Genomic DNA, 27,155 nt, shown 5'->3' on the forward strand with positions numbered 1-27,155 from the left:
ACCCCCACCCCAATGTCTGGTTCCTTATCCCCCACCCTCCCCAGGTGATGTCTGATCATCCTGGCTTGTCTTGAGCAAAAATTTTATTAGGTTACTTACCTACTTACCCCCGATGTTTCCTCCTAGTAATTTTCCTTCCATTCACTGACTCCATCCCTGCTCCCTAGTTATAAATTCCCCCTTGCCATACAGTATTTGGAATTGAATCTGATTCTATACTGTGGTCTCTTTGCCCCCTGTTCTAATAGTCCTGAATCAAAATCTATTTTTAACATTGTGACTACTGTCCAACTCTCGCTTTTCTTTGGCAGTTCCTAATGCTCAGAGTATGGAAGCCCCCCTCCCTTTCTTTCTTTTTTCTGTTCTCTCATACCCCAGCCCTTAAACAATTCCAGGGTGGTATTAGCAGCTGGTGGCAATGAATGCCTCAGGAGTTGAAACTCTGAGGGAGGAGAACTTTACTTTCTGTTCTGGTAAACTGTGGTTCCAAGGAGGGTCAACTCTGTTGATTTTTTTCCTCTGTGTGTTCTACTGCTTTGCCCCAACATGGATGCAGTTATGGAAGTAGATGGCAGAGTACAGTAACAAGCCCAAGCTTTCTAACCAGAAGACTGAGAGAAAAGAGTGCAGGGAATCTAGAAAATACAGAGAAGTTTGTTCTCTGCAAAGTGACTGCATAAAGTTGTTTATGAGGTCCTACGCTTAATCTTGAGCTGTACCCATATGGATCTGATCTTATTCAGCATATCAAAGACTTGGATACTAAACTAACAGACCACTACTCAGAAGACTGATCACTGGATGGCAGACACATGGTATAAATCTGAAGAGCACTGTAAAGGCTCTGATAACTGAAATAACAATGGAACCACAGTCCAAAGAAAGTGGGTTGGAACTTGGGACACAAATCTAATTAGGTCAACTGCCTTCTAAAACAAAAAAAGACCAACATTCTTCTTTGGGATTTAAATAAGACACAGAATATAATAGCATAGTATTTAACCCCAAATTACTAGGTATATAAAAAAAAAAGTCAGGGAAACCTCAACCCACATGGGAAAAGATAATCAACAGACACCAGTAACTAACGATACAGATGTTAGAATTATCTGACAAAGAATTTAAGGCAGGTATTATAAAAACGCTGCACCAAAAATGATGAATACTCTTGATGCCACTGGGAAAATTAAAAAATCTTAGCAAAGAAAAATAAAAAGACATAAAGAAGAATCAAATGGCAATTTTAGAACTGAAAAACACAATAAACAAAAATAAAAGCTCACTGGATTTGGCTCAGTAACTGGATGGAGATGACAGAGTAAAGAATCAGTGAATCTGAAGACAGATGCTTCTCTGCATAGCACAGACCCTCCCCAGTAATTGTCCTTAGACAAGAAGAGCTAAGTTACACAGGATTCACTTCCTCTACAGCTCCATCATGGAGGCACAAAGACCCAGCCCTCTTGCCTCCATTCAGGGTAACTGCAGTGTCATTGCAGTTTAGAGATTCCCACTGGATCCTCTGAATCAGTTCAATTCTTCCTTCTATCCTATCTTGATCCCCTCAGTCCCTCACTTTGTTTGCCACACTCTCTAATAAACTTATTGTAACATAGATCTTCATTCCAGTCAGTGCCTAACCTACTACACTTATCAAATATAAATAGGATGAACTATTGTATATATGAATTTCTAGTAATATCCTAAAATTGCATTGGATATGTGCTCAAGTACTTTCATATGACTTTTTTTTCATCATCATTGTATTTGTGTGAAACCAGTTATAGATCAACTGCACAGAGAAATTTGAAAAAACAATTAATTGCAATAAATAACATTGTGCCTAATACATATTAGGTACTCAAAATATATGAATAAATATGATAATAACTTGTAATGATGGTGAGGATAGAGGGGAGTGCTGAGAAACAAGGCTTCTGGAGCCCTGGCTCTTACTTGCTGTGTGCTCTTAAGCAAGTTACTTAACCTCTTTAAATCTCAGGGGTTTTTGTTTTTTTGTTTCATGCAGATAAAAGGATCAAGTACTTAGCACAGTTCCACATAATGAAGGCTCAGTAAATGTTAGGTGTTTATTTTGTAGTTTGCTCCTCATGATAAGCGAGTGAAGTTGGAACTATTACCTTTTGGCCTAGATTAAAGCCCACAAAGATTTCAGGGGTGTGTGTGATTTCAGGGGTTTGTGTGTGTGTGTGTGTGTGTGTGTGTGTGTGTGTGTGTGTGTGTGTGTGTTTAATTTGTTTGTTTTTTGTTTTGTTTTGTTTTTTTCTTTTAGCATTTTTATGCCAAGGGATCCCTTTGGCAGTCTACTGAAGCCTAATGAAAAAGTCACCAGCTTTTCTGTTGTCTGTTGTCTACATTCATTCATAATTGGAAAAAATGCTAAATTTCAGTTAGAGGTTAGTGAGAACAGATACGTAATTTCACTTCCCCTTCAAGTTCACAAATTTGTCAGTGGATTCCACAGTAAGAATACCTGGATTAAATTATTTATCTAAGATTCCACAGAAAGGAAATACCTATATGTTAGGTTTACATGAGACTAATATTGAGCTGATGTTCAATGAAAAACAAAAACTTACTTTGGCTTTTAAATTACTAACGTCAACCCGTAGACCAGTGATATATACTTCCAAATTGTTTCTGAACTTAGCAATAGCAGCATCTTTATTTGCTTCACTTAACTTCATAGAGGTTTTTAATTGATCAAACTTGGTAAGAAGGATTTTATATATGGCAATTTGCTCTTCTGAAATATGGATCTGGTAATACCTTACAACAGAATATAGCTGAGCAATTGCTGAGAACTCTTTTTCTAGTTTAGATATTTTTGAAGAAATTGTATCCAAAAAAGTAAAATGTTCCACAAATTCTTCTTTTTCAGTGGGAGCACATTCCAGTTTTTGCAATGATGAGTCTACAATCTAAAATCATTAACACATCAATTATAATTATATAATAATTCTTCACTATTTTAGAAGACTAATTACTTTTTAATTATCTCTTACTAACTTAATTATAATTTCAGAAAAAAGGAAGATACCATCTAGACATTATTCTAAATACTGTTTAAATACTGGGGCATTAACATGAGTAAATCCTTTCTATTGTTAACAGAAGGAACTTGAATGTACCTTGCACATAAAATAAATGCTACTAAGACATAAATGAAGTACTATTATGAATAAATTTGCTCTTAAGAACTAAATGTAGTAATAGTAACAAGGGTATGACTGAAATGTGAACAGTGCATAATACTCGCTACTATTTTTTGAGCATTTATGTGCTATGTTCTTTATACAGATGATCTCACTTTGCTCTGATAACATGTGGGGGAGGGATGAATTAGGAGTATGGAATTAACAGATACACACCACAATATATAAAATAGATAAACCAAAAGGATTTACTGTGTAGCACAGAAAACTATATTCAATATCTTATAGAAACCTATAATGGAAAAGAATCTTAAAAAGAATATATATATGCCTATATACACACACACACACACACATATACATAACTGAATCACTTTGCTATACATCTGAAATGAACACAATACTGTAAATCAACTATAGTTCAATTTTTTAAAAGCCTTAAGAAAGATAATGATGATCTCAGATGTAGAAAAAGCATTTGACAAGATTCACCATCTATTTATGATAAAAACCTTTAATAAAATGGGTGTAAGTTATGTAACTCAACATAACTGTGGGCGTCTCATAAATGGCCTCTGTTAACATCATACTTAATGGTGAAAAGCTGAAAGGTATTCCTCTAAGATGAGGAAAAAGACAAAAATGCCCACTCTTGCCACTCTTACACAGCACAGTACTGGCAGTCCTTGACAGAGACATTAGGCTAGAAAAAGACACAAAAGGCATCCAAACTGGAAAAGATGAAGTAAAACTGTTACTACTTGTGGATGACATGATTTTATATACAGAAAACCATAAAGACTCCACCAAAAACTATTGGAAATAATAAATGAATACAGTAAAGTTGCAGGATACAAAATCAATATGGAAAAATCAGTTGCCTTTATATACACTGAAAATGAACTAGCATTAAGAGAAATTAAGAAAACAATCTCATTTAAAATCAAAACAAAAAATATAATCCCTAAAATAAACTTGACCAAAAATGTGAAAAACTAAGACATTACTGGAAGAAACTGAAGAAGACACAAAGAAATGGAGAGTTATTTCATGCTTATGAATTAGAAGAATTTATATTGTTAAAATGTCCATATTACCGAAGGCAATCTACAGAGTCAATGTAATACCTATCATAATACCTATGACATTTTTCACAGAGCTACAACAAAAATCCTAAAATCTGTACAGAACCACAACAGACCCTGAATAACCAAAGCAATTCTGAGGGGGAAAAAAAAAAGACAGAGGCATTACACTCCCTGGTTTCAAATTATACAAAGCTACAGTAATTCAAACAACATGATGCTGGCTTACAAAGACACTTAGATCAATGGAACAGAACTGACAGCCCAGAAATAAATCCACACATATATGGATAATTAATTTGTAATAAATGAGCAAGGAACATGTAAGAAGAATGAAAATCTCTTCAATAAATGTTGCTGGGAAAACTGAATAATTACATCCAAACGAATGAAACTGGACCATTATCCTATACCAGAAACAAAAATCAAGTCATAATGGATTAAAGACTTGAATGTAAGACCTGAAACCATAAAAGTCCTAGAAGGAAACATAGGCAGTAAACTCTTTCACATACTGGTCTTGGCAATATCTTTCTCCTCAGGCAAGGGAAACAAAAGCAAATATAAACAAATAGAACTATATCAAACTAAAAAGCTTCTGCACAGCAAAGGAAACCATGAACAAAATGAACAGACAACTTACTGAATGGGAGAAGATACTTACGAATCCTATATCCAATAAGGGGTTAATATCCAAAATATATAAAGAACTCATACAACTTAAAAAGAAAAAAAACAACGCAATTTAAAAATGGGCAGAAGACATGAATAGACACTTTTTCAAAGAAGACATGCTGATGGCCAAGAGGCACATGAAACGATGTTCAACATCATTAAGTATTAGAGAAACGCAAATCAAAACCACAAAGAGGTACTACCTCACATCTGTCAGAGTGGTTATAATGAAAAAAGGAAGAAATAACAAGTGTTGGAGAAGATGTGAAGAAAAGGGAACACGCACATACTGCTGATGGGTATGTAAATTGGTGCACCCACTATGGAAAACAGTATGGAAATTACTCAAAAAATTAAGAATAGAACTATCATTATGTTCCAGCTATTCTACTCCTAGATATTTATCTAAATATAAAATCACTAATTCTAAGAGATATATGCACCCCAATGTTCATAGTATTGTTTACAATAATCAAGATATGGAAACACCTAAGTGCCCATCAATACATGACTGGATAAAGAAGATGTGATATATATATTCCATTTGATATTTATATACACAGTGGAATAATACACACACACACACACACACACACACACACACACACACACACACAGGAATACTACTCACCCACGAATAAAAAAGGATAAAATTTTGTCATATGCAAAACCCTGGACCTGGATGGACCTTGAGGAACTTAGCTAAGTGGAATAAGTCAGACTGAGTAATACAAATGCCATATGATTTCATTTATATGTGGAATATAAAAATAAATAAACAAATAAAACATAAACAAATACATAGACGCAGAGAACAGAGTAGTGGTTACCAGAGGAAAAGAAAGCAGAGGGAGAACAAAATGTGTAAAAGAGGTCACTGTATGGTGACGGATGAAAACTGAACTTTTGATGGTAAGCATGCTATAGTGTATTTAGAAATTGAAATATAATGTTGTACACATGAAACATATAATGTTACAAACCAATGTTACCTCAATAAAGTGCTACAAATTGAAAAAAAAGTTTTCATGTAATAGGAATTTTCAAAATACTCACTTCCAATAGATTTGCATTCCTTTTTTCAATTACAGATCTCAAGAGGCTGTGGCTCATATGTATGATATTCTCAACATACTGTAAGCACTGTGACTGATAATCAACACTTCTAACGTTAAAAATACCAATGTGCTTCTCAATGGTCATACTAACAATCTGTCTAAGATAGTTTCTGAATTTAGTTAGGATAGTTTTAAACTGTGTTGAATTTAGTTCTTCCATAGATGATATTTTTGTACTCATGATTTTGGCCTCCTCTACCATGGTACAGTATTTTATACACTGGCAAGTGTAAACATTAACTAGGCCCATTGAATTTCCAATAATAGTCAGCAGACTCACAATCTGTAAATAAACGTTAAAAAAATTAGTCAGAATTTTAAGAGTGACAATAGGGTAGTCTAATATGCTAATAGTTCTGTTAAAACAGTTGTATGTGAGGTTCATTTTGTTAAGAACCTCTACTAAATACCTAAATATGTTGGAACATAAGACTTTAAGAAATTTAGATGGCTTTTTATATTTCAATTTTATGTAAAAGCAGAGTAGGCTATTTAACTTTATAATTAGCATATTATTTTGAGCCATGTAGTAGAGACATCAATCATTCATTTCTTTGCTTGTCACCCTGTTTTAGTGTATATGCTCTGTGCATAGCCCTACAAAAGGTCACTTCTGAATACTATGGGACTTTATCCAATTCCCAAGACATAGCTACTTTGGATAGAATAAAATCTTGACCCAAGCTAAGAAAATTGGATTCTCTTATTAATTTGAACAAAAAATGCTCAGTTAGATGGAAATGGGAAAAGCTGAGATCATGGAAAGTCAATATACTGGCAAATCAATATTATGAGAGAACCATAAAAGAGAAAGCTCGTTTTCATAGTGGAAGTTGGAAAAAATATACAGAGGTGAATAGAGATGAAAAATCATGAGGAAGACAAATGGGGAGATAGGCTGGGAATGATTTTCCCAATTTCCATTAATTATGATACTCTGATTTTTCAATAAATCCCTTTAATTTAAGAATTTCAGTGAGTTACTGCTCCTTAAACCAAATACTCCTTAAGGTAAACTGTTTTCAAACTTACTTGACTTTGGTAGGCAGGATCCATTTCAAAAAGAATCTGACAATCTGGCCATCTGGTTTGATTCTTATAGTCTATTACACCTTTTCTCTTATTAGGTAAATCCATAATTAAAGCTGAATTAGTAAAGACAGATAGGCGAGGATCTTGGCAAAGAGGAATAATTTTGGCTAAAAATATATAATTCAAAGGTTAGTATTTTCAGAAGTCCCACTGAAAGCAACACTTTAAAATTATCCATGACATTTACAACTATTGAAAATTCAGGTTGATTTATTTTGAGGGCTAGATAGTATTCTATATTGATAAATGGGATTTAGAGACAGGTGTAAAAATTTGGATTTAATATTATGGAAACAAAGAACTACTCATAGGTACTGGGTATTAGTGGGTCAAGGCATGTTTAAAATAAAATCTGAGAAGTCATTAAGTTAACAAATACTTGAAGTGTATCTGCTATGTGAAGAGCATCATACTATTGTAAGGACATAAAGATTAGAAGACACCATCTCTACTGTCACTGGGTTCATAGTATAGCTTAACAACTGGATGTCTATAGGCAAAAAAACAAAAACAAAAAACAAACCAAAAAAACCCACTTCAACCTACACTTCACAGACTATACAGAACTCAGCTCAAGATGAATGACATACCTAAACATAAAACACAAACTTATAAAACTTCTAGGAGAAAATATAGTAAAAATACGTGTGACCTTAAGTTAGGCAAACAGTTTTTAGAGACAAAACCAAAAGCACAATCCATAAAAGAAAAAACTGATAAACTGTATTTTATCAACATTAAGAAGTTTAGCTCTATGAAAAAGAATGAAAAGACAAGGCACAGACAGGGAGAAAATTTTGCAGATTTTGTATCTGATAAAGTACTTATACCCAGAGTGCACAGAAAGACCTCTCACAACTCAACAACAAGTAAACAAACACCCCAATAAAAAATTAGGCAAAAGATTTAAAAGACACATAAGCACATGTATATAATAAGCATATGAAAAGATTAACAATATAGTTACTCTTTAATGAAATGCAAATTAAAGCCACAATGAGATATCATCACACACCTATTAAAATGACTAAATTTTTAATTTAAAAATCTGACAATACCAAGTCCTGACAAGGATGCAGAGTGACTAGAAGTCATACATTGTTGGCAGGAATGCAAAATGATACATACAACCACTTTGCAATTCTCATAAAACTAAACATATACATGTCATATACCAGCAATACCACCCCTGGATATTTAATCAAGAAAAAAGAAAACTTATGTTCATCCAAAAACCAGAATGTGAAGAGCAATTTTATTCATAACTGCCCAAAATAGATACCACCCAGATGTGAAATATATAAAACACTGTGCTACCCCCAGACAATAGAATATAACATAGCAATAACAAGGAATAGACTGTTGAGTCATTCAACAATATGGAAACAGAAAACCACCATTAGAAGAACAAAGTAATAACTGCTATAGGCAAAATTAACTGATGAATGCTAAAAATAGTGAGCAAAATTTTCAGAAGAAATAAGATGTTAGCATAATCTCAAAATATCCCTCCCCAAATTTGTTAATTACAGGAGGAAATACAGTCACTTGAGAGTGGAGAAAACTGACCACCTTAATCAAGTGATTATAGTTATCACCACCAGTAGTAAGACATAGCAACATTATGTACTACCTTTTAGAGACAACCCTGTGGTACTCTCCTCCAAAATGTATAACGTCAAACTCATCATGAGACAACATGAGACGATCCAAAATTAATAGACAATCTATAGAGCAACTGATCAGTACTCTTTAAAAATCTTAAGGCTATGAAAGACAAGGAAAGACAGAGGAAGAGAGTGGAGAAGACTTAGGAGATGTGACAATTAAATGCAATGTGAGACCCAGGGATTGGATCCTGAACAGAAAACAGTGAAACAACTTGGAAAATCCAAATAAAGTCTGTTATTTTGTCAATATTATTATGTTAATATTAATTCCTTAGTTTTCATAATTGCACTGTGGTTACACAAAGCATGTGAAGAGTATGTAAGAAATCTGCACTATGCTCAAAATTCTTATATAAGTCTCAGATTATCTCATAATGAAAACTAATACAAAATCAAATGGTGGAAACGTTTCATAACAACAACAACAACAACAAAAGAAATGGAAATGATCAAATGTTTAGATCCAGGCAATCCAAAGGTAAAAACCAAAAAAATCCAGAAGGAAGAAAGAATGTATGGAAGACTGATAAAAGACTTTATTCTTCACACTGAAAAGCCTCCCTGTATTTTATGAAAGATTAGCATAGAATAATATATACTCAACTTTATTATAGTAAAGTCCCTAACTCCAAAGGATAAATTACTGGACAGAAATAGCAACTTTACAAAGGAAGGCAAATCAGAGGAACATCAGACTTCTAGCTAGAAGACAAAGGAATAGATCTGTGGACTTCTGAGAAAAATATGGGGGAGTCAACAAGAGACCACAGCTGTCTATAATGTGTATAAGACTATCATATTGCAAAACATAAATATCTCCAGATTTTACTCATCAAGAACACCTACTCAGCTGATTCAAAATGGACTAGGGGCACATAAAAACTTTAACATATTTATTGATTTTTAAACAAATCTATGTCTTTATGCATATTTTATCCTAACAATAAAATGCAAACTTTAAAATAAATTTGAGATTTCAAAGGACATGCTGATTACATTTCAAGCAGTTTTAGGGAAAGAATAAACTTAACAGCAGTTATAAAGTGTAGTGAGAAAGACTACATTCCTGGGGCCTGCAGAAAGAAATCAACTAATGCACTGGATACCAGCTTAGGGTGGAAAAAGGGTCCTCTAAACTCAGCAAACTATCATGATGTGACAGGAGAATTATGGAACATTTAAGGAGCTGTCAAGGGTCCTACTGTTTCAAGATCTTTGTAAAACTTAGACTGTGGAAAAGGGATAAATTCTTTGGTCAGGCTAATAATTTCCATGTAATTTCAGATTATGAACACACAGCTGGAAAAGAATAAAAATTATTTAAGGTGGAAACAATGTTTTTGTTATGCTGTGACAAAAGATACTGATTATTTTAAATTTCATAAAATTCTGCAGTACATTACTGAAAAAACCCAAACACTGGGCTATTTTGCTAATTCCCACTTTTATGCACTCAATGGCCATGTGTATAATTCACACACCCTCAAATAATTCCAAATTCACGTTGATTTATTTAAAGAGTGTGAATTTGTGATCTCTTAATAAACTATGTCTGCTACATTACTGGGTAAAAGCATTAGATGTCTAAATTTAAGAAAAATTGCCAAAGAAGACAATGTATCTAACTAAACTCTTAAAATACTTAGTAAAATACTTACTTATACATATTTCAATATCAGTCAGCATATTTTGAATTTTTCTTGAAAACTCCAATCTGTTGGGAGTTATAAAGAGATCTGTAGGGAATTCTGAAAATCTAAGAAAGAAATTAAATTTTATTTAATATTTATAAATAAAAGCATATATAAGAAAAAATGCACTAACACATAAAATATAATTACTTGTAATTTCAAAAATGTCTTCTACTTACCCATCAGACATGTACTTTTTCTCTAACTCAGCTGTGAGGTCTAAATCTATTAGAATCCATTAAAAGAAAGAGAATTAAAAAATTGACATATACTTACATCTGCTAAATGACAAGGTGATATATGCCAGTGCTTTCTAAACACCCTAAGAATAAACTAGAAATGTTATTTGAAAGACAGTATTCAGGCAGTACACCCCACCCCCAGATTCTGATTAAGGAGATCTGAGAACAATTCTAAAAGTCTGAATTTTTAACAATCATCTCAAGTGTTGTTTACTCTGATGAAGAGGGTCCTTAGGGCCCCTCAATGAGAAATGATATATGTACTGAGATAAGAAGTGTATAATGGTGTTATTACTTACATGCACCACAAATGACCTATAAGTTTATGCTTGAGCATGCTTACTTTAATATTTATAAAAATCATAACCTATTAACTGATAATACATAAACTACTTCAAGTTTCTCTCATGTGTTATCCTCCAGCTTTTAGGATATTTCCCTTCACTCTTAATAGTCTCATTCAACTTACCTGAAAGAATTTCAAGGTTGAAACTAGAACTTTCTGGTTTCATCACTGGGAGCAGTTCTTCATTTGAGTGTTTAATGACTAAACTGACTTCATTTTCTGATATTTCATCTTCACACATCACAGATTTTTCACGACACTTGTCAGACTCGTGCAAGTTCTCTTTAGAATTTTCTGAAGAATTACTCTCCGCAGGAGTTCTCAAGTGTAGATTTACTTCAAATATTGGTGCACATATTTTTCTCAAATCCTTATCCACTTTAATACTATTTAAAATCTAATTTAACAGATGTTAGAGTGTCAGTGTCAATATGTAAACCAAAGAACGCTCCTTTTATTGAGGATAATACAGATCTAAATTTTAAATAAAAAATAATAACCTCAGTATAAATAAATAACATTCTATTGCCATAACTGATTTGCATTTTAAAATAATTTAAAATAAATGATATATCATAATGCAGAAGTTTCCCCCCAGAGACTGTGTAAATTGATGCCAGAGTGACTTCTTATTAATCATTTATGAGCTTACTAAAAATACAAATTCTTAGGCCTTAACCCCAGTGAGTTTTAGTCAAAAAGTCAGGGGCAAGGGCCAGGAATCTGAATCATTTAAAAGTTGAACAGGTGATTCTATTGTGGACTCATATTTGAGAATTAAAAATCAAGAATACACTTCAAATCCATTACTATAGGTCCTAATCCTTCACTTTAACATAATTATACTAGTATAAGTATACCTACTGAAAAATAACAGGAGTATTTTAGGTATAAATATCTTATTTACTAAGAATGTAATTGCTCTTAGGCTCCATCTAGGTGTGGCTTCTCAATTAATCTACTGATTCCTTATATCCCATAGATAATCAGCTGTGCTCAAGGCATCTAGTTAGTTTCTCAGGTGGTCATCTGAATAACCTCTTGGAACCACAACCTTTACTTTCAGTCATTAAGAAACAAAGGGAGCTAACAGTGAAAACAAGTCCTTCACCAAAGGGAGATTTAGTGGGGGGTCATCATGTGACCTAGATCGAGATCTACCTATGTTAGATGAATTGTAACAACGTTGAGAAAAAATACGTAAAAACAGAAAGGCAGCAGAGTAACATTTATACAAATTTTAAACATGTATATACCAAAACCTAACAGTATATTTTAAAAATTCAATGTAAACTTATGGAAAGTGGATTGAAGAAAAAAACATAAACTACATCTCATAAGAGGAGCAGGATTGGTTAAAACTGGGGAAAGGGGAGAAACATAAAATAAAACTAACAAGAGACCTTGAATGAACTGAAGAAATGAGTATGCATGAGTCAAGAGGATGATCAACTCACCTCTCCATATTTAATCTCTTAGACAAAAAGACATGGAGGAAGAACAAGTTATAGACAAAGGCACAAGATAAAACCCCCAAAGAACTAAGTGAAGTGTAGACAGGCAATCTACCTGAGAAAGAGTTTAGAGTATGATCATAAAGATGACCAAAGAACTGGAGAGAAGAATGGGTACACAGAATAAGAAGTTAGAACTTTCCAACAAAAAGTTAGAAAACAAAGAACAAGCAAAAAGTGATGAAGAATACAGTAACTGCAATGAGGACTGAGAACATATTTGAAAATATAATAGCTGAAAACCTCCCTAACCTGGGAAAGGAAACAGTCACCCAAGTCTAGAAGTGCAGAGATTCCCACACAGGATGAACCCAAAGAGGAATAAAGACACATTGTAATTAAAATGACAAAACTTAAAGAGAAAATATAAAAAGTAGCAAGGGAAAAGCAACAAATAGCAACATAACTCCATTAATACTATCAACTGATTTTTCAGCAGAAACTCTGCAGGCCAGAAGGGAGTGGCATGGTATATTCAAAGTGATGAAAGGTAAAAACCTATAACCAAGAATACTCAACCCAGCAATGCTCTCCTTCAGATTTGATGGAGAGCTCAAACAAACACTCACGGTAACCACAAACCAAAAACCTATAATAGTTATACACACAGAAAAGAAAAAGGAAATGAAATATAACACTAAATACAGTCATCAAAAGAGAAGAGAACAAAAGAAGGGAAAAAAAAGACCTACAAAAATAAATACAAAATAACTAACAAAATGGTGATAAGAACATATATCCATAATTACCTTAAATGTAAATGGACTAAATGCTCCAACCAAAAGACACAGAATGGCTGAATGGATACAGAAACAAGACCCATCTGCTATTTGGTGCCTATAAGAGACCTGCCTCAGATCTAGAGACACACAGAGACTAAAATTGAGGGAATGGAAAAAGGCATTCCATTTAAAAGGAAAGCAAAACAAAAACAAAAACAAAACAAAAGCCAGAAAAGCAATACTTATATCAAACAAAATAGACTTTAAAATAAAGACTGACAAGGGACAAAGAAGGACACTACATAATGATCAAGGGATCAACCCAGGAAGAATATATAACAATTGTAAACATATATACACCCAACATAGGAGCACATAAACAAATACAGAAAGTATTAACATACATAAAGGGGGAAAATGACAGTAACACAATAATAGTAAGGGACTTTAAAACTCCACTTACATCAATGGACATATCATCCAGACAAAAAACCAGTAAGGAAACACTGGCCTTAATGAAACATTAGATCAGATGGACTTAATGTTATACAGAGAACATTAAATCCCCAAACAGCAAAATATACATTCTTTTCAAGTACATACGGAACATTCTCCAGGGCAGATCACATGCTAGGCCACAAAACAATTGTCAGTAAATTTAAGAATACTGAAGTCATATCAAGCATGTTTTCCAACCACAACACTACGAGATTAGAAATCAACCACAAGAAAAAAATTTCAAAAAACACGAACTCGTGGAGGCTAAACAATATGCTACTAAACAACCAATGGATCTCTGAAGAAATGAAAGGAAATCACAAAATACCTCAAGACAAATGACAATGAAAACACGATGATCCAAAGCCTATGGGAGGCAGCAAAAGCAGTTCTAAGAGAGAAGTTTGCAGTGATACAAGCTTACCTCAGGAAACAAGAAGAATCTCAAATAAACAATCCAATCTTACACCTAAAGAAACTAGAGAAAGAACAAATAAAACCCAAAGTCAGTAGAAGGAAAGAAATCACAAAGGGTAGAGCAGAAATAAGTGAAATAGAGACAAAAAAAGAAAAAATCTATGAAACTAAAAAGTGGTTCTTTGAAAGTATAAAAATTGATAAACCTTTAGCCAGATTCACCAAGAAAAAAACAGAGGACCCAAGTCAATGAAACCAGAAATGAAAAAGAAGAATTTATAACCAAAATACAAAAGATCATGACACTACTACAAACAACTATATGCCAGTAAAATGGACAACCCAGAAGAAATGGACAAATTCTTAGAAAAGTATAAAAAGTATAATCTCCCAAGACTGAACCAGGATGAAATAGAAAATGTGAAAACAGACCAATTACCAGTAAAGAAATTGAATCAGTAATATACAATCTCCCAACAAACAAAAGTCAAGGACCAAGTAAGTGGCTTCACAGGTGAATTTTACCAAACATTTAGAGAAGAGTTACGCCTATCCTTCTACAACTATTCCATAAAATTGCAGAGGAAGGAACACTTCTGAACTCATTCTATGGGGCCACCATCACCCTGAAAACAAATCCATAAAAAGATATCACACACACACAAATTACAGGCCAATGCCACTGACGAACATAGGTGCAAAGATCTTGAACAAAATACTAGCAAACCAAATCCAACAATACATTAAAAGAGTTATACACCATGATCAAGTGGGACGAGAAAATGAAAACAACGAAGCCCAGACTTAATAGAAGGAAGGAAGTAACAAAGATTAGAGCAGAATTAAATGAAATAGAAACCAAGAAGTAGAGATCAGTGAAACTAAGAGAGACAGGCATGTTTAATCTACTCATTTCAAATCTGTGGCGTTTTGCCTCTTATTGATGGCACTTGCCTATAAAACCAAGGCTCTTAAGTCCCTTGACTTGACTCAGTCCAGGGCTAGGAAAGCATCTAAGGCAAGACAAAGCAATGCAATGCTATTATGCTCAAATGCTGAGCACATCTCTTTTGGAAGATAATCATTTTGGCCGAGGCAATAACCCCAGATAATGAGACTAGGATTCAAACTACTTAGCCCTTCACAATCTGTTCAACTCCATATTGTGGAATCACACCAAGAATCCTCTGCCCCTTAAGACTTTATCGTTATTCCTTTCTTCTCATACTTTCTGACTTTTGCCTCCACATTTCATGCTCTTATTTAATATTCTTGTAGCCAGTGTCAATTTGATTAGATAGCCCAAAGATTATTTCTAACATGACACTATGTTCCCTGGCAACTCTTCCAATGATCTATATACACCATGCCCTTCTTCAGAATGTTAACCTGGCAGTGCTATTGGGAGGGCTAAATAAAAAGACACGTGTAAGAGCACGTAAAATTGGCAACTTCAAATAAGATCTCTCTTCTAAATTCTATAATTTTTTTTCACTCTTTGTGTGTTTAATCCTATAATGCTCTCTTCTTATGGAAGAAATACTGGTTTTATACCCATGTTTGGTGCCTGCAAAAAAAAAATCTTCCTCATACTAAAAGCACTATTAACAAAATAAAAATCAAACAACATATTAGGATGTACATTTTCAATGTATGACAAATGGTTATGGTCTAGATTTTACAATAGTTTTTGTAATTAAATAAGAAAAAAAAACTCCATTAGAAAAAAGGGGAAAGGACATCAAAAGGTCATAAAAATGAGGAATAAAAAAGGCTAATAAGCATGAGAAAAATATTCAACATTATGACTAGCAATATAAATAAAAATTAAGACTGGTTAATTTCAGGTTTTAATTTTCAATAGGCAACAACTAGCATAAAATAGGACATACTTAAAAGGCAGTCTTTAAGAGAATAGAAATTAATATCATCTTGTCTGTAGAGAAATTCTGCAATGCATATAAGTAGTCTTAAAAATGTCCTTAATGTCAATTTAATGTTAATCCTAAGGAAAAATTTAAAATAGTGCATATGTTTTTATCTTGAAATATTTCTACTCCAAAGTGTTTATAAAAGAACTAGTAGACGCAACTAAAATACCAATTCCCTTAGAGTACAGATTAGGGATATAAAGCACTTAGGTTAAATTTAACCCCAAAAGCAAATACAATTTTCATGAAAAAATTATAAAAGACATTTAGAGACATTAAAGAAGAGTTTAACAAAACCATGGTAGAAAGACTCAATACCATAAAATATTAACTCTCCCACCACCAACTGACTATGTATCTAGACAATTTCAATCAAAGTCCAAATAGGGTTGATACTAAAATGTATATGGAAGTGGAAATGGCTAATAAGCAAGACACTCTTAGAGAAGACTTATCTCAAAGCTATAGCACTAATCCAGTAAGGGATCTGCATTGTAACAGGCCGACAGGTCATCAGAACAGAATAGTCTAGAAACAGAAGACACATATATACAAAAGCATATGATAAATGATAAAGAGTCCTATCACCCACAGATAACAACTGTTATTTTGTTGCATGTATTTCCAGACTTCAAACTATGTAAGTGTGCATATTTTTTTCTACTTAATACATATGGACATTTTCACTTGATACTAAGTCTACTTAAAATTTTTTTTTAAAAGAAAGGATAAATAAAGTACATATTATATAGTGCTGTCTCATAAAACTGTTTGTTTTGCCAAAGAGGATAAACATTTACCACGGAAGGTTTAATCTTAAGAAAACAGTGCTGGGGTAGGGTGATAATTCTTCATGGCAAGAAAAGTTTTCCTAATGAAAGTTTCTTTTAGGATTCCCTCAAGGTTTCTCTTATTTGGCTTGTGTCATTTTTAAGTTAATAGCACAAAAAACGTACTCTGAAGTAAAGCAAAAAGAGAGGCATACAGTAGTGGCAGTAGAAGGAGGACACTGCTACTTTAGCTAGGGTGGCCTTCCCTGACTACTTCCATGTAAAGTAGCATATGGTATCACTCTGTATTCCCTTATCTTGCTTCGTTTTTCATCATAGTACTCATCACTTTATTATCTGTCTCTCTTTGTAGAACATAAGTTCTAAGAGGTTAGGGAATTTGTTCTGCCCACTGCTGCATTTTAGTCCCTAGTTCAGTGCTTGGCACATAGTAGGTATAATGTGTAAACAAATGAAACAATGGAATATGTGTAATTATAGCTTTCTACAGTATAAACAGGTGTCTGTGTGACTGTGCGTTTAAGTGTTAATTATAAATCACATTTTTAATTCCAGAAGTTATTATTCATTTTACATTAAAAAGCTATGTTTATCATTTTCAATCCATTTTACCTTATTAATATCAGCTTCTGTTTTTACTTCTGACTTTAGAACAGAAGAAACATGTAAGTTTGAATTATTATCAAATTCTCCATAATCATTTGTTATCTTTCCAGTGAAAGCAAAGATGTCCTTATGTATTCTAGGTTAAGAAATAAGAAAAAAAAAAAGTCTTTTAAAACTCTTATATCTCATTAATATCCAGACTACATAAATAACTACATATTCCTCCATAGAAGATATACAGGTGGCCAACACATGAAGAGATTCTCAGCACCTCTAATCATCAAGGAAATACAAATCAAGACCATAATGAGATAATCACTTCACACCAATTAGCGTGATACTATAAGAAGCAAAAGGAAAATAATCAGTGCTAGTGCTTTGCTGGTGGCACTTAAAACAGTGCTGCTACCATGGAAGATAACAGAAAAGTTCCTCAAAAAGTTAAACATGTAATTGCCACATGATCCAGCAATTACACCTCTAAGAACATGCAAACACACACAAAAAAGAACTGAAAGCAGGGACTCAAAAAGGTATTTGCACATCAATGTCCATAGAACCATTAATCACAACAGTCAACAGGTGAAAACAACCTGAATGTCTATCAATAGATCAAAGGATAAACAAAATGTGGGACACATACAATGGAGTATTATTCAGCCTTCAAAAGGAAAGAAATTCTGATACATGCTACAACATGAATGAACCTTGAAAATATTATGCTAAGTGAAACAGCCAGATATAAAGGACAAATATTGTTTGATTCCATTTCTATGACGTACCTAGAATGGGTTAAATCATAGAGATGGAAAGTATAGCAGAGACTAAAAGGGCTTTCTTGGTTGGGAGGCGGGTTGCATAGGGAATGAGGGGTTATTGTTTAATGGGTACAAGGTTTAAGTTTGGGATGATGAGAAAGATCTGGAAATGGATATGGTGATGGTTGCACAACACTGTGAATGCACACTTAAAACTGGTTAAAATGGTAAGTTTTATGTATATTTTATTACAGTAAAAAATCATATGTCTCATTTCATCAGGATAGGGAAGTAAAAATATTCTACAAGCTTTAATTGGGGAGAATAGAAAAAAACATTTTTATGGAAAACTAAAACATTGTAAGTATATACTAATAGAAAATAATAATTTAATCATAATTATTAGAAAGATGGAGAATTCATAAACACATCAAAAAGCAAAAAAGAATTCTAAAACAAGGAGGTGGGAAGAACTGAAAATGAAGAGACATTTGACTGCATCAGCAAAAACAGGAAAAGAAGAAAAAGAAGAGAAAAGCAATAAACAAAGTAAAATAAATAATAAGCATAAATAAAATGGAAGGAATAAAATCAAAGCATAAGAGTTATTACTAAATGTGAATAGGTTCAATTTCCCTATCAAAAGACAGAAACTCTCAGATTGGGTAAAAAAGCAAAATCTAGCCATAATAAAATAAGGCAGAAATCTAAAAATAAGATGAAAAAAAGGCTGAAATAAAGCTGTCACAGGAGTTTCTGGAGGCAAGAGAATAGCACAGAATCATTTTTTGTTTAATCTTTCCGTATTTCTCACAAAAATCAGAAAGAAAACAATCTGAATAGGACTCCATTAAAGAAATTGAATCAACAATTAACAAGCTTCCAAAACAGAAAGCCCCAAGCCCAGACAGGTTTACTGGTGAATTCTTACAAACATTTAAGGAAGAAATTATACCAATTGACTCTATGAGTCTAGTATTAAAACCAGACAAAGACACCACAATAAAAGAAAACTATAGACCAATACCCTTCATGAATACAGATGCAGAAATCCTCAATAAAACACTAGCAAGTTGAGTCCAGCTGCATATACAAACGATTTATACACCATAATCAAGTGGGATTTGTAAGAATGCAAGATTGGTTCAGCCTACAAAAATGTATGTATGTAATGTAGTGCACCATATTAATAAAGTAAAAAAAACACGATCATTTCAATCGACATGGGAAAAAATTTAACAAAATTCAACATCATTTCATGACAAAAGCATTCAACAAAGTAAAGACAGAAGGAACATCCTCAACCTGATAAAAAGCACCTGTGAAAAACCCACAGCTAACATCATACTTAATGATGAAAGACAGAAAAGCTCGCCCCCTGAGATCAGGAATAAAACATAGATGTTTACTCTTGCCACTTTTAGTAACACTGATTCTAGTCAGGGTAATTAGTTTTGAAAAGAAAGGAAGGAAGGAAGGAAGGAAGGAAGGAAGGAAGGAAGGAAGGAAGGAAGGAAGGAAGGAAGGAAGAGAGAGAGAGAGAAAAAGAGAAAGAGAGAGAAAGAAAGAAAGAGCATCAGATCAGGAGAAAAGAAGTAAAACTATCTCTACTTGCAAATTCTAGCTTAAATTATTGTGTATTTCCTCTATAAGTGACAGTATATCACAGCAATATGATTATAAATTCCTTCTATAATGCAAAAAAGTGATTTACTTGATGAGACTTTCATTCTTTTTTTCCACTGTAAATGACATTTTAGCAGAATTATCAAATAATTCTAAAAGTAGTGTGACTGCAGTGTTCATTAGCTGACGGATGAGTTCCTGAAACATATAGTCAACCAACATTAGAAACTTGAAAATTACTTTTAATAAGCGTCGATATTTAGGCAGCTTGAAATGTGCTGTGTCTTCAGAGAGGTTTGACTCAAAGTATTCTTTAATATTTTTCTTTTCTGCCACCTAAAATTCAATAAATTGAGAGACAAGTGATCATTTCCTATGTTAATATAGTGTAATTTCTAATTTATAGTATTTTATTAGTTTAAATAATGTATTGAACTAAACATTATCAACAACTTTCATTAAGACTTCGCTTCATGCTTAACATTGTATTTAAATGTCAAAGAAAAAGAAAACAACTCATGCGTTATGAAGTCTATGAAGTTTGGTGTCTTAGTTATAAGCAGATAAGTTTATGGAACTCAAAGAAGAAGTACATACTAATGATATCAACATGCGTCTACTTAGAGAGACCCTCCTCAAATACACTAAGAGTTACCAGTAGGGGAGAGCCAAGTTTAAATGTAACGTTTCCTAAAACCCAGTGCAATGCTGTCACCCTGACGCTAGGCTATAGCAATCAGAATTTTTTAAATACAGAATTAAGAAAAAACTTGAATTCATTAAATTTGATGTTAGAGTTTTATTTTTTTAATAATATAATCATATCTCAAGATGACTCAGTAAGTTATTAAAGACATGTTTTAATAAAAAATTACTGGTATTACTGGTACCACTAAACATTTCTAAGTTGTGCTTCTAAAAATAATTCTGAAGTTACTCAAAATGGTTTCTTTTTGACACACAAACATTTTTTATTAATGAGGGGACTTAAAAATTCTAAAAATATTTCCAATTTTCATTCTTTTTTGGTTGTTCGGGTTTTTTATGTTTTGCTCCATTGATACATAAATACTTGGTAAGTCATCATCCATTTCAACTTGTATTCTAATTTTTAAAAACATAATTGCATTAGTTTTTTATGTTGCCTCTCTTCATGTTTCATTTTATTCATTTTATTTTCTTCTTAAAAATTAATTGGGTCAGTTATTTACCAAATTGGAAAATTTTTTACGGTACTGGTTGACTCTCTGGAGGAATGATTTACCGATGTGATGCAGTTCTTTAGTGATACAATAGTTGCAATAGTTGCTTGAAGAAACCAGACTAGAAAAAGACAGGATTTCTATACCAATTATGGGCAGAGTCACACTGGGCTTGATAAATGGCATGCTAACTTTATTAATAGGTATTGTTTTTATTGGAAAGGTTATCTTTTCAATGATTAGAAAATTTTATGTGCATATTGCATGTTTTTTTATTGGTAAAATGGTGAAGCAGAGCTTCGAATGGCTTAATAACTATATTAGTACAAAATTATACAGTGACAAGCCTGGTAATGTTGGTCTTTTTACTGAATATTGGTGAGGCTGATGGGAATTCTGGCATTTGAGAGGCTAACATATTCTCTGTCATCACAGGGTATACTTTTAGGTCAGGCATATCTCAATTTTGACTGTAGGTTTACGTCACTGATGGTGACTCTTGGTTTCCAGTCCATCAGTTCTATACCTGTGCTGTATTTTTCCAGAACTAGGCAGTCCCAAACATTGCTGAGAAGAATGTTTTTCAATCTAGATGTATTTTAGATTCACTTGAGGAGCTTTTATAGTGCTGTCTGGGCTCTACTATCAGAAATTCTGATTCTGTTGGTCTAAGATGATCCCAGATATCAATATCGACTACCCACCCCAGGTGATACTAGTGTGCAGCCTACTTGAGAACCAATAGCCTAGAGTTTGGCCACAAAGTAGTGAGACTCAGGACAGTTTAAATAATTCATCCAAAATGGTGAGGGTAACCTAGCTTCTGCCCTACAACAAACATCAATAATTAGACAGCTATCGATGAACAAAAACAGCTCTGGAAGTTAAGTCCACTTAAGAAATTTTAGCAACACGGTGGAACAAAAAACTGAGAATAATTGCACAAAAAGAGAAATAAGACAGCTTCAGTTTTCCTGCATCATCCCACCTCCCACCCCAAGCTGGCTTTGCTCAGTGCCAAGAGGGAACTCCTCTGGTAGGAAGAGTCCCTCTGGCCAGGATAGGAAGAGGAGAATGAGCAGCCAGCTTCCCCAGATTTGGGGGCACTGCACAAAGGTCTCTGATTTCACCCAAACAAGCCAGCAAAGCTGAGATGTACAGATGGCTAAACAAGGAAGAAAAACAGGGACTGCCAATAGCAGCCATGCAGGAGGAAAAACTGCAGTTCACAGTGACCTGCTTGACAGACAAACTCAGCAGCTTTTGCCACTAAAGAACCAACAGCTAGCATTGCTGCTGTAACCCACCACCCAGCAGATTTCACCAGCTTTTGCCACACATATTTGCATTTCACTGATGCCTAAGTTCCTCCCCAACCTCTCCTCATCCCTGTCTCTGCCAGAGTCCAGGAACCACACCAGGAGCCAGCCCATGCCTCTACAGCTACCTGAATGCAAAATGCCAGACTAAAACCCCATGGCTGACCCTCACTGCCATGCATACACTTAGGGCTAGCCCCTCCAGCTATGCACTTGCACCTGATGGCATAATGCTCATCACCAACTCCACTGCTTGCGCAGTCCCTAGGTGTGTGTGAGAGAGACTCTGCACTCACAGGAGAGTACACATAATAGCCAGGGCCTCCACAGCTGCTTCTAGTTCTGGATCAGGCCCTGTCTTCAGTCACTGGCCTGTACCACTGTGCCTACTTGCAACTTACCTCACCAATTAAGCATCTGCATGCACCCAGCCTCACCCTCATTACTAGCCTCAACTGCCATGCACCTGTGGTGAGACTCAGCAACCACAGCAGTAAGTACTGACAGCCAGGTTCCAGAAGCTACCAGTGTACCCACAGTTGGCCCAGCCACTGCTGCTTGTCTGGCACTCACCACTACATGTGTGTCTCCAACTGGTCCCTGCCATTGCATAGGCACCTGCAGATGGTCCTATCAGCCAAGTGTGTACACACCATTTCTGGCCATCATGACTGCCTGTCTTGGTCTCTAGCCTCTAGACCCGGAGGTACCACTTAAGACATCAACAGCCCTTGCAGCCACTGTGGACCCTCATAGCACTTGCCAAGGACCATAGAGTTGTTGATGCTATTGTCCTAAGAGGCCTGAGGTGAGAGACATCACACACTGCCACCCAGGACCCAGTGCCTCCACATGGCCCCACATTTGGCACCCTGTACCACTGGACCCAGGGTCACAAGATGTTCTAGCATGCCCCATCCACAAGTGAAAGGCTTCCCTTACTGAAGTCAGTACACAAAGTCTGGAAGAGGTGACTGCTTCTTCAAATGCACAGACATCTACACAAGGCTACTGGGAGGGACTGTGAAGAATCACTGAAATATAACACCACCAAAGAGATACAGTAAACCTCCAGTCAATGGCCCAAAGAAATGGATATACAGGAATTATCAAAGAATTCAAAATACTTGTTCTAAAGACGCTCAGAGAGATATAAAAAACACAGATAAACAATTTGCTGGTATCAGGAAATTAACCTTTAGCCAGACTCATCAAGATTAAAAGCGGGCTCAAATAAATAAAATCAAAAGTGAAAGAGAAGTTACAACTGACACTACAGAAACACAAAGATTATAACTGACTACTACAATTACACATCAACAAACTGGACAAAATAAAAGAAATGCATATTCTTTATGCATAAAAACTTACACTCTCCTAAGTCTGTATTAGGAAGAACAGAAAATTTGAACAGACCTATTAGCAGTAATGAAACTGAATCAGTAATCAAAAATTTCCAACAAACGAAAGTCCAGGACCAGATGTCTTCACAACAGGTGAATTCTACCAAACATTTAAAAAAAGAGTTTGCACCTGTTCTACTCAAACTACTCAAAAAAAAGTGAAGAGGAAGGAAAGCTTCACTGTACCAGGCCAGCATCATCCTAATACCAAAACCAAAGACATCTCACACACACATACACACACACAAAACAAAGACATGACAAAAAAGAAAATTCCAGACCAATATCATTGATGAACATAGATGCAAAAATACTCAACAAAGAATTAGCAAATTGACTTCAACAATACATTAAAGTGATCACATACCACGATCAAAAAGATTTGGCTCATAGATGCGAGGATGGTTCAATATCTACAAATTGATCAATGTGATACACCACTTTAAGAAACAGAATAAAAATCATGATCAATCCTGGTGATGCTAAATGTAAGAAAGTAAAATAACTATGACTATACTTTATTAGTCCCTTTTTGATTTATACTGTCCTTGGCTAAACTGACCCAAAGTCTGTCTACATATGACTGGGCTTAGGGAGGTTAGGGAGACTATAAGGAATAAGATAAGGAATGAGAGGCTTTATTTCATTGACAAAAAAATAGCTGCACTTCATATTCTTATCAAGTAAAAATACTTCAAGTAAAGCCTTGAAGTCATTGCTACCCAGTATCGATCAAAAGTTCAATTCAGTGAAATAATATTTGAAAATAGTTTGAAGGAGACACAGTATACTCATTGCTCCAGAGAGCCTCAAATGTCCAGCTGGATTCATTCAAACCAGCAGAGGAAGCAAGTCCAGAACTAGATGATAATGTATCAATCCCTCATCAAATGGCACTTGTGAATTATGCTTTCTTGCACTGTCATTCCCTATACAGCAAAGCTATATAAAATAATCCTGTGAAATGAGTCATAGCACACTGTGTAAGAATGCTCTGAGGACATTGTTCATTGTATTATTGAATCCTTTTTATAAACTCCTTAGGAAAGTTTTGTCTCATCTAGTTATGTTTCTCCCGAATATGAGTTTTTTGTCTTACAAACACTGTGAACTTTGTAACAAATTATGTTTCCTTATATATGTCAGCTTAAATTAGTTTAAGCACATTGAAGGTATTTACAAAAATATACATATATATGCAACATACACACACATACACACACACATTTATTTGCCTTCTACATAGCACCTAGAGAAATCATGTATCTACTTGGTTGGCTAATTAACCACCTTTGTCCCTCTACCTGCCCATTTCTAACACTTTTCCAGGGATGTAATTTGGAACAACTGTTTTAGTCAATACTTTAAAAATGATAAATAGAGAGAATACAATCAAAGATGTACCTTTAAAATTGTAATTTTCACTTCTGAAATTGCTTTATCCATGATATTTTCAAGTTGTTTCAATGCTTGGATAGCCTGCTGTAACTGTTCTTCACAAAATTCATCTAGAGAGTATGTTCGAGACCTATCCAGCTAATTAAATGACAGTAAATGTTCAGCATTGGAAAATCAAAATTCATTTACAAAAATGAAATATTTTGGTTATTGTTTCATGTCATAAAGAGTGTATTTTGTACTTTTTTTACATTATGCTTTCTATACATTATGTTTTATATTACTATATGCATTACACATTCTTCAAATTCAAACATCCATAGTTAAATCTAAATAAACCTTGATAGAAGACAGGAAAACACACTATTTTAATGGTAACTAAAATTAAGCCAAAGCAGAAAAATTCAAGAGTGAATATATTTTTGAAATACCTAGGAACTCAGGGGACTCACCAATCCTAAAAACTCCTTTCACCTCTGAAGTTCCAATTATTTGTAAAACTTAAAAACATGAACACTAAATGCAGAATGAAGAGGCTGAAATTAAATAATTAAACTAAAGTAAATTTCATTCTGAATTTATTCAGAATCCAGCACAGAAAAATTTCCATCAACTAAACTCTCTAGTAATACAGACATATGTTTCATCCATTCATGTGTATCCCATCATTCTTCCTCCTTCCAGTATTGTTTTTTTCCCAAATTGTGTTGATTCTCTTGCCAAAACAGATTTTCATCAATAAATATGAAGACATCTTTATCCCTAGTATACTACTATACTTTATAAATATATGCCTCCAAAAATAGAGGAGGTAGGATTGAAAAGTACTGCTCTGGCATTAAAATTTTGGGTTAACTCTGTGCTCTCTCTCCTGGTTTCATATCTGGTTACCAAGTCCTGATTTTTCCAGTAAAATAAGTCTCAAAAACCTTCCCTTCTGATCTCACTGCCAACTGAAGTCCTTATTGCTTACACCTGTATTATTCCAGTACTATAGTAACTGATCTCTAAATTCTCGTATCTCCTCACTTTCAGTTTTTCCCATAAACCAATGTCACATTAATTTTCCTAAAATAGCATGTTCAGCAACTTTCAATAGTTAATAGTTGTTCTTTAAGAACAGTTCTCAAAGTTTACTCTGCATATATATCACCTGAGGGACTTGCTAAAAATGTAGATCATGAGCCCCACTAACTGTACTACTCCCAAAAAGGGATGGGTCACAGAAATTTATGTTTTTATTAAGCACTCAAAATACTGCCCAATAAAATAATCATTCTTGAATAAGAAACATAATCAAAAGTCCCAGGACTCTTTTAGCTGGTTATGTGTCCTTGCATATGTAACAATCTCTCTAGGGTTTATTTTGTCATTTAAAAGTGAAAGTGTATATAAAACAATCCATGTATGTGCTTCCCCTGCTACTTCTAAACATTCCAGTTTCTTTAAAGGTGTGGATGAAGAATGCAGCTTGCCAAGTCAGAAAACAAAAGGATGTTGCAGCCATCAAGCCAGCAGCCACTGCAGCCACCCTCAGCTGTGCACCCTGAAGGGATTCAGGATGGAGAAAAGCTGGGTACTTAGCCCTAGATAGTTAAGGTGCAAATCAAAGGAATGATTTCATAGAGCCCAGACTCTTTGCATCCTCCCATACATAGAAAAGTCCTAAACTCATTAACCTAAGATGTCTGATTTTCTTTAGTTAACAGCAATCTTTTGATGTTCTGACACCTGGTTTTTGTTGCAAAACCCCCCTATATATCCCCGCCTCCTCCCTTACCTCTTCAGAGCAGTCCCTCAGAGCTATCTAAGAGGCTGCCTCCCGGGTTTGAGTCCTCAGAACGTCTACCAAATAAAACATAATTCTTAACTTTA

At 34.3% G+C, this 27,155-nt stretch overlaps 1 protein-coding gene across 1 annotated transcript in view; it reads right to left on the reverse strand.

The window, feature by feature from the left end:
• DNAH14 (dynein axonemal heavy chain 14) overlaps positions 1 to 27,155 on the reverse strand; it is a 258,985-nt gene that overhangs the window by 192,080 nt on the left and 39,750 nt on the right. The window contains exons 9-16 of the mRNA XM_031438276.2: positions 25,287 to 25,418; positions 20,047 to 20,294; positions 17,581 to 17,710; positions 11,143 to 11,492; positions 10,475 to 10,572; positions 7,087 to 7,253; positions 5,993 to 6,337; positions 2,601 to 2,942 (exon numbers count right to left, since the gene is read on the reverse strand). Of these exons, the coding sequence (XP_031294136.2) occupies positions 2,601 to 2,942; positions 5,993 to 6,337; positions 7,087 to 7,253; positions 10,475 to 10,572; positions 11,143 to 11,492; positions 17,581 to 17,710; positions 20,047 to 20,294; positions 25,287 to 25,418 (1,812 nt within the window). The remainder of the gene's footprint in view (positions 1 to 2,600; positions 2,943 to 5,992; positions 6,338 to 7,086; positions 7,254 to 10,474; positions 10,573 to 11,142; positions 11,493 to 17,580; positions 17,711 to 20,046; positions 20,295 to 25,286; positions 25,419 to 27,155) is intronic.

The sequence above is a fragment of the Camelus dromedarius genome, chromosome 21, assembly GCF_036321535.1.
Source record: "Camelus dromedarius isolate mCamDro1 chromosome 21, mCamDro1.pat, whole genome shotgun sequence".
Taxonomy (NCBI): Eukaryota; Metazoa; Chordata; class Mammalia; order Artiodactyla; family Camelidae; genus Camelus; species Camelus dromedarius.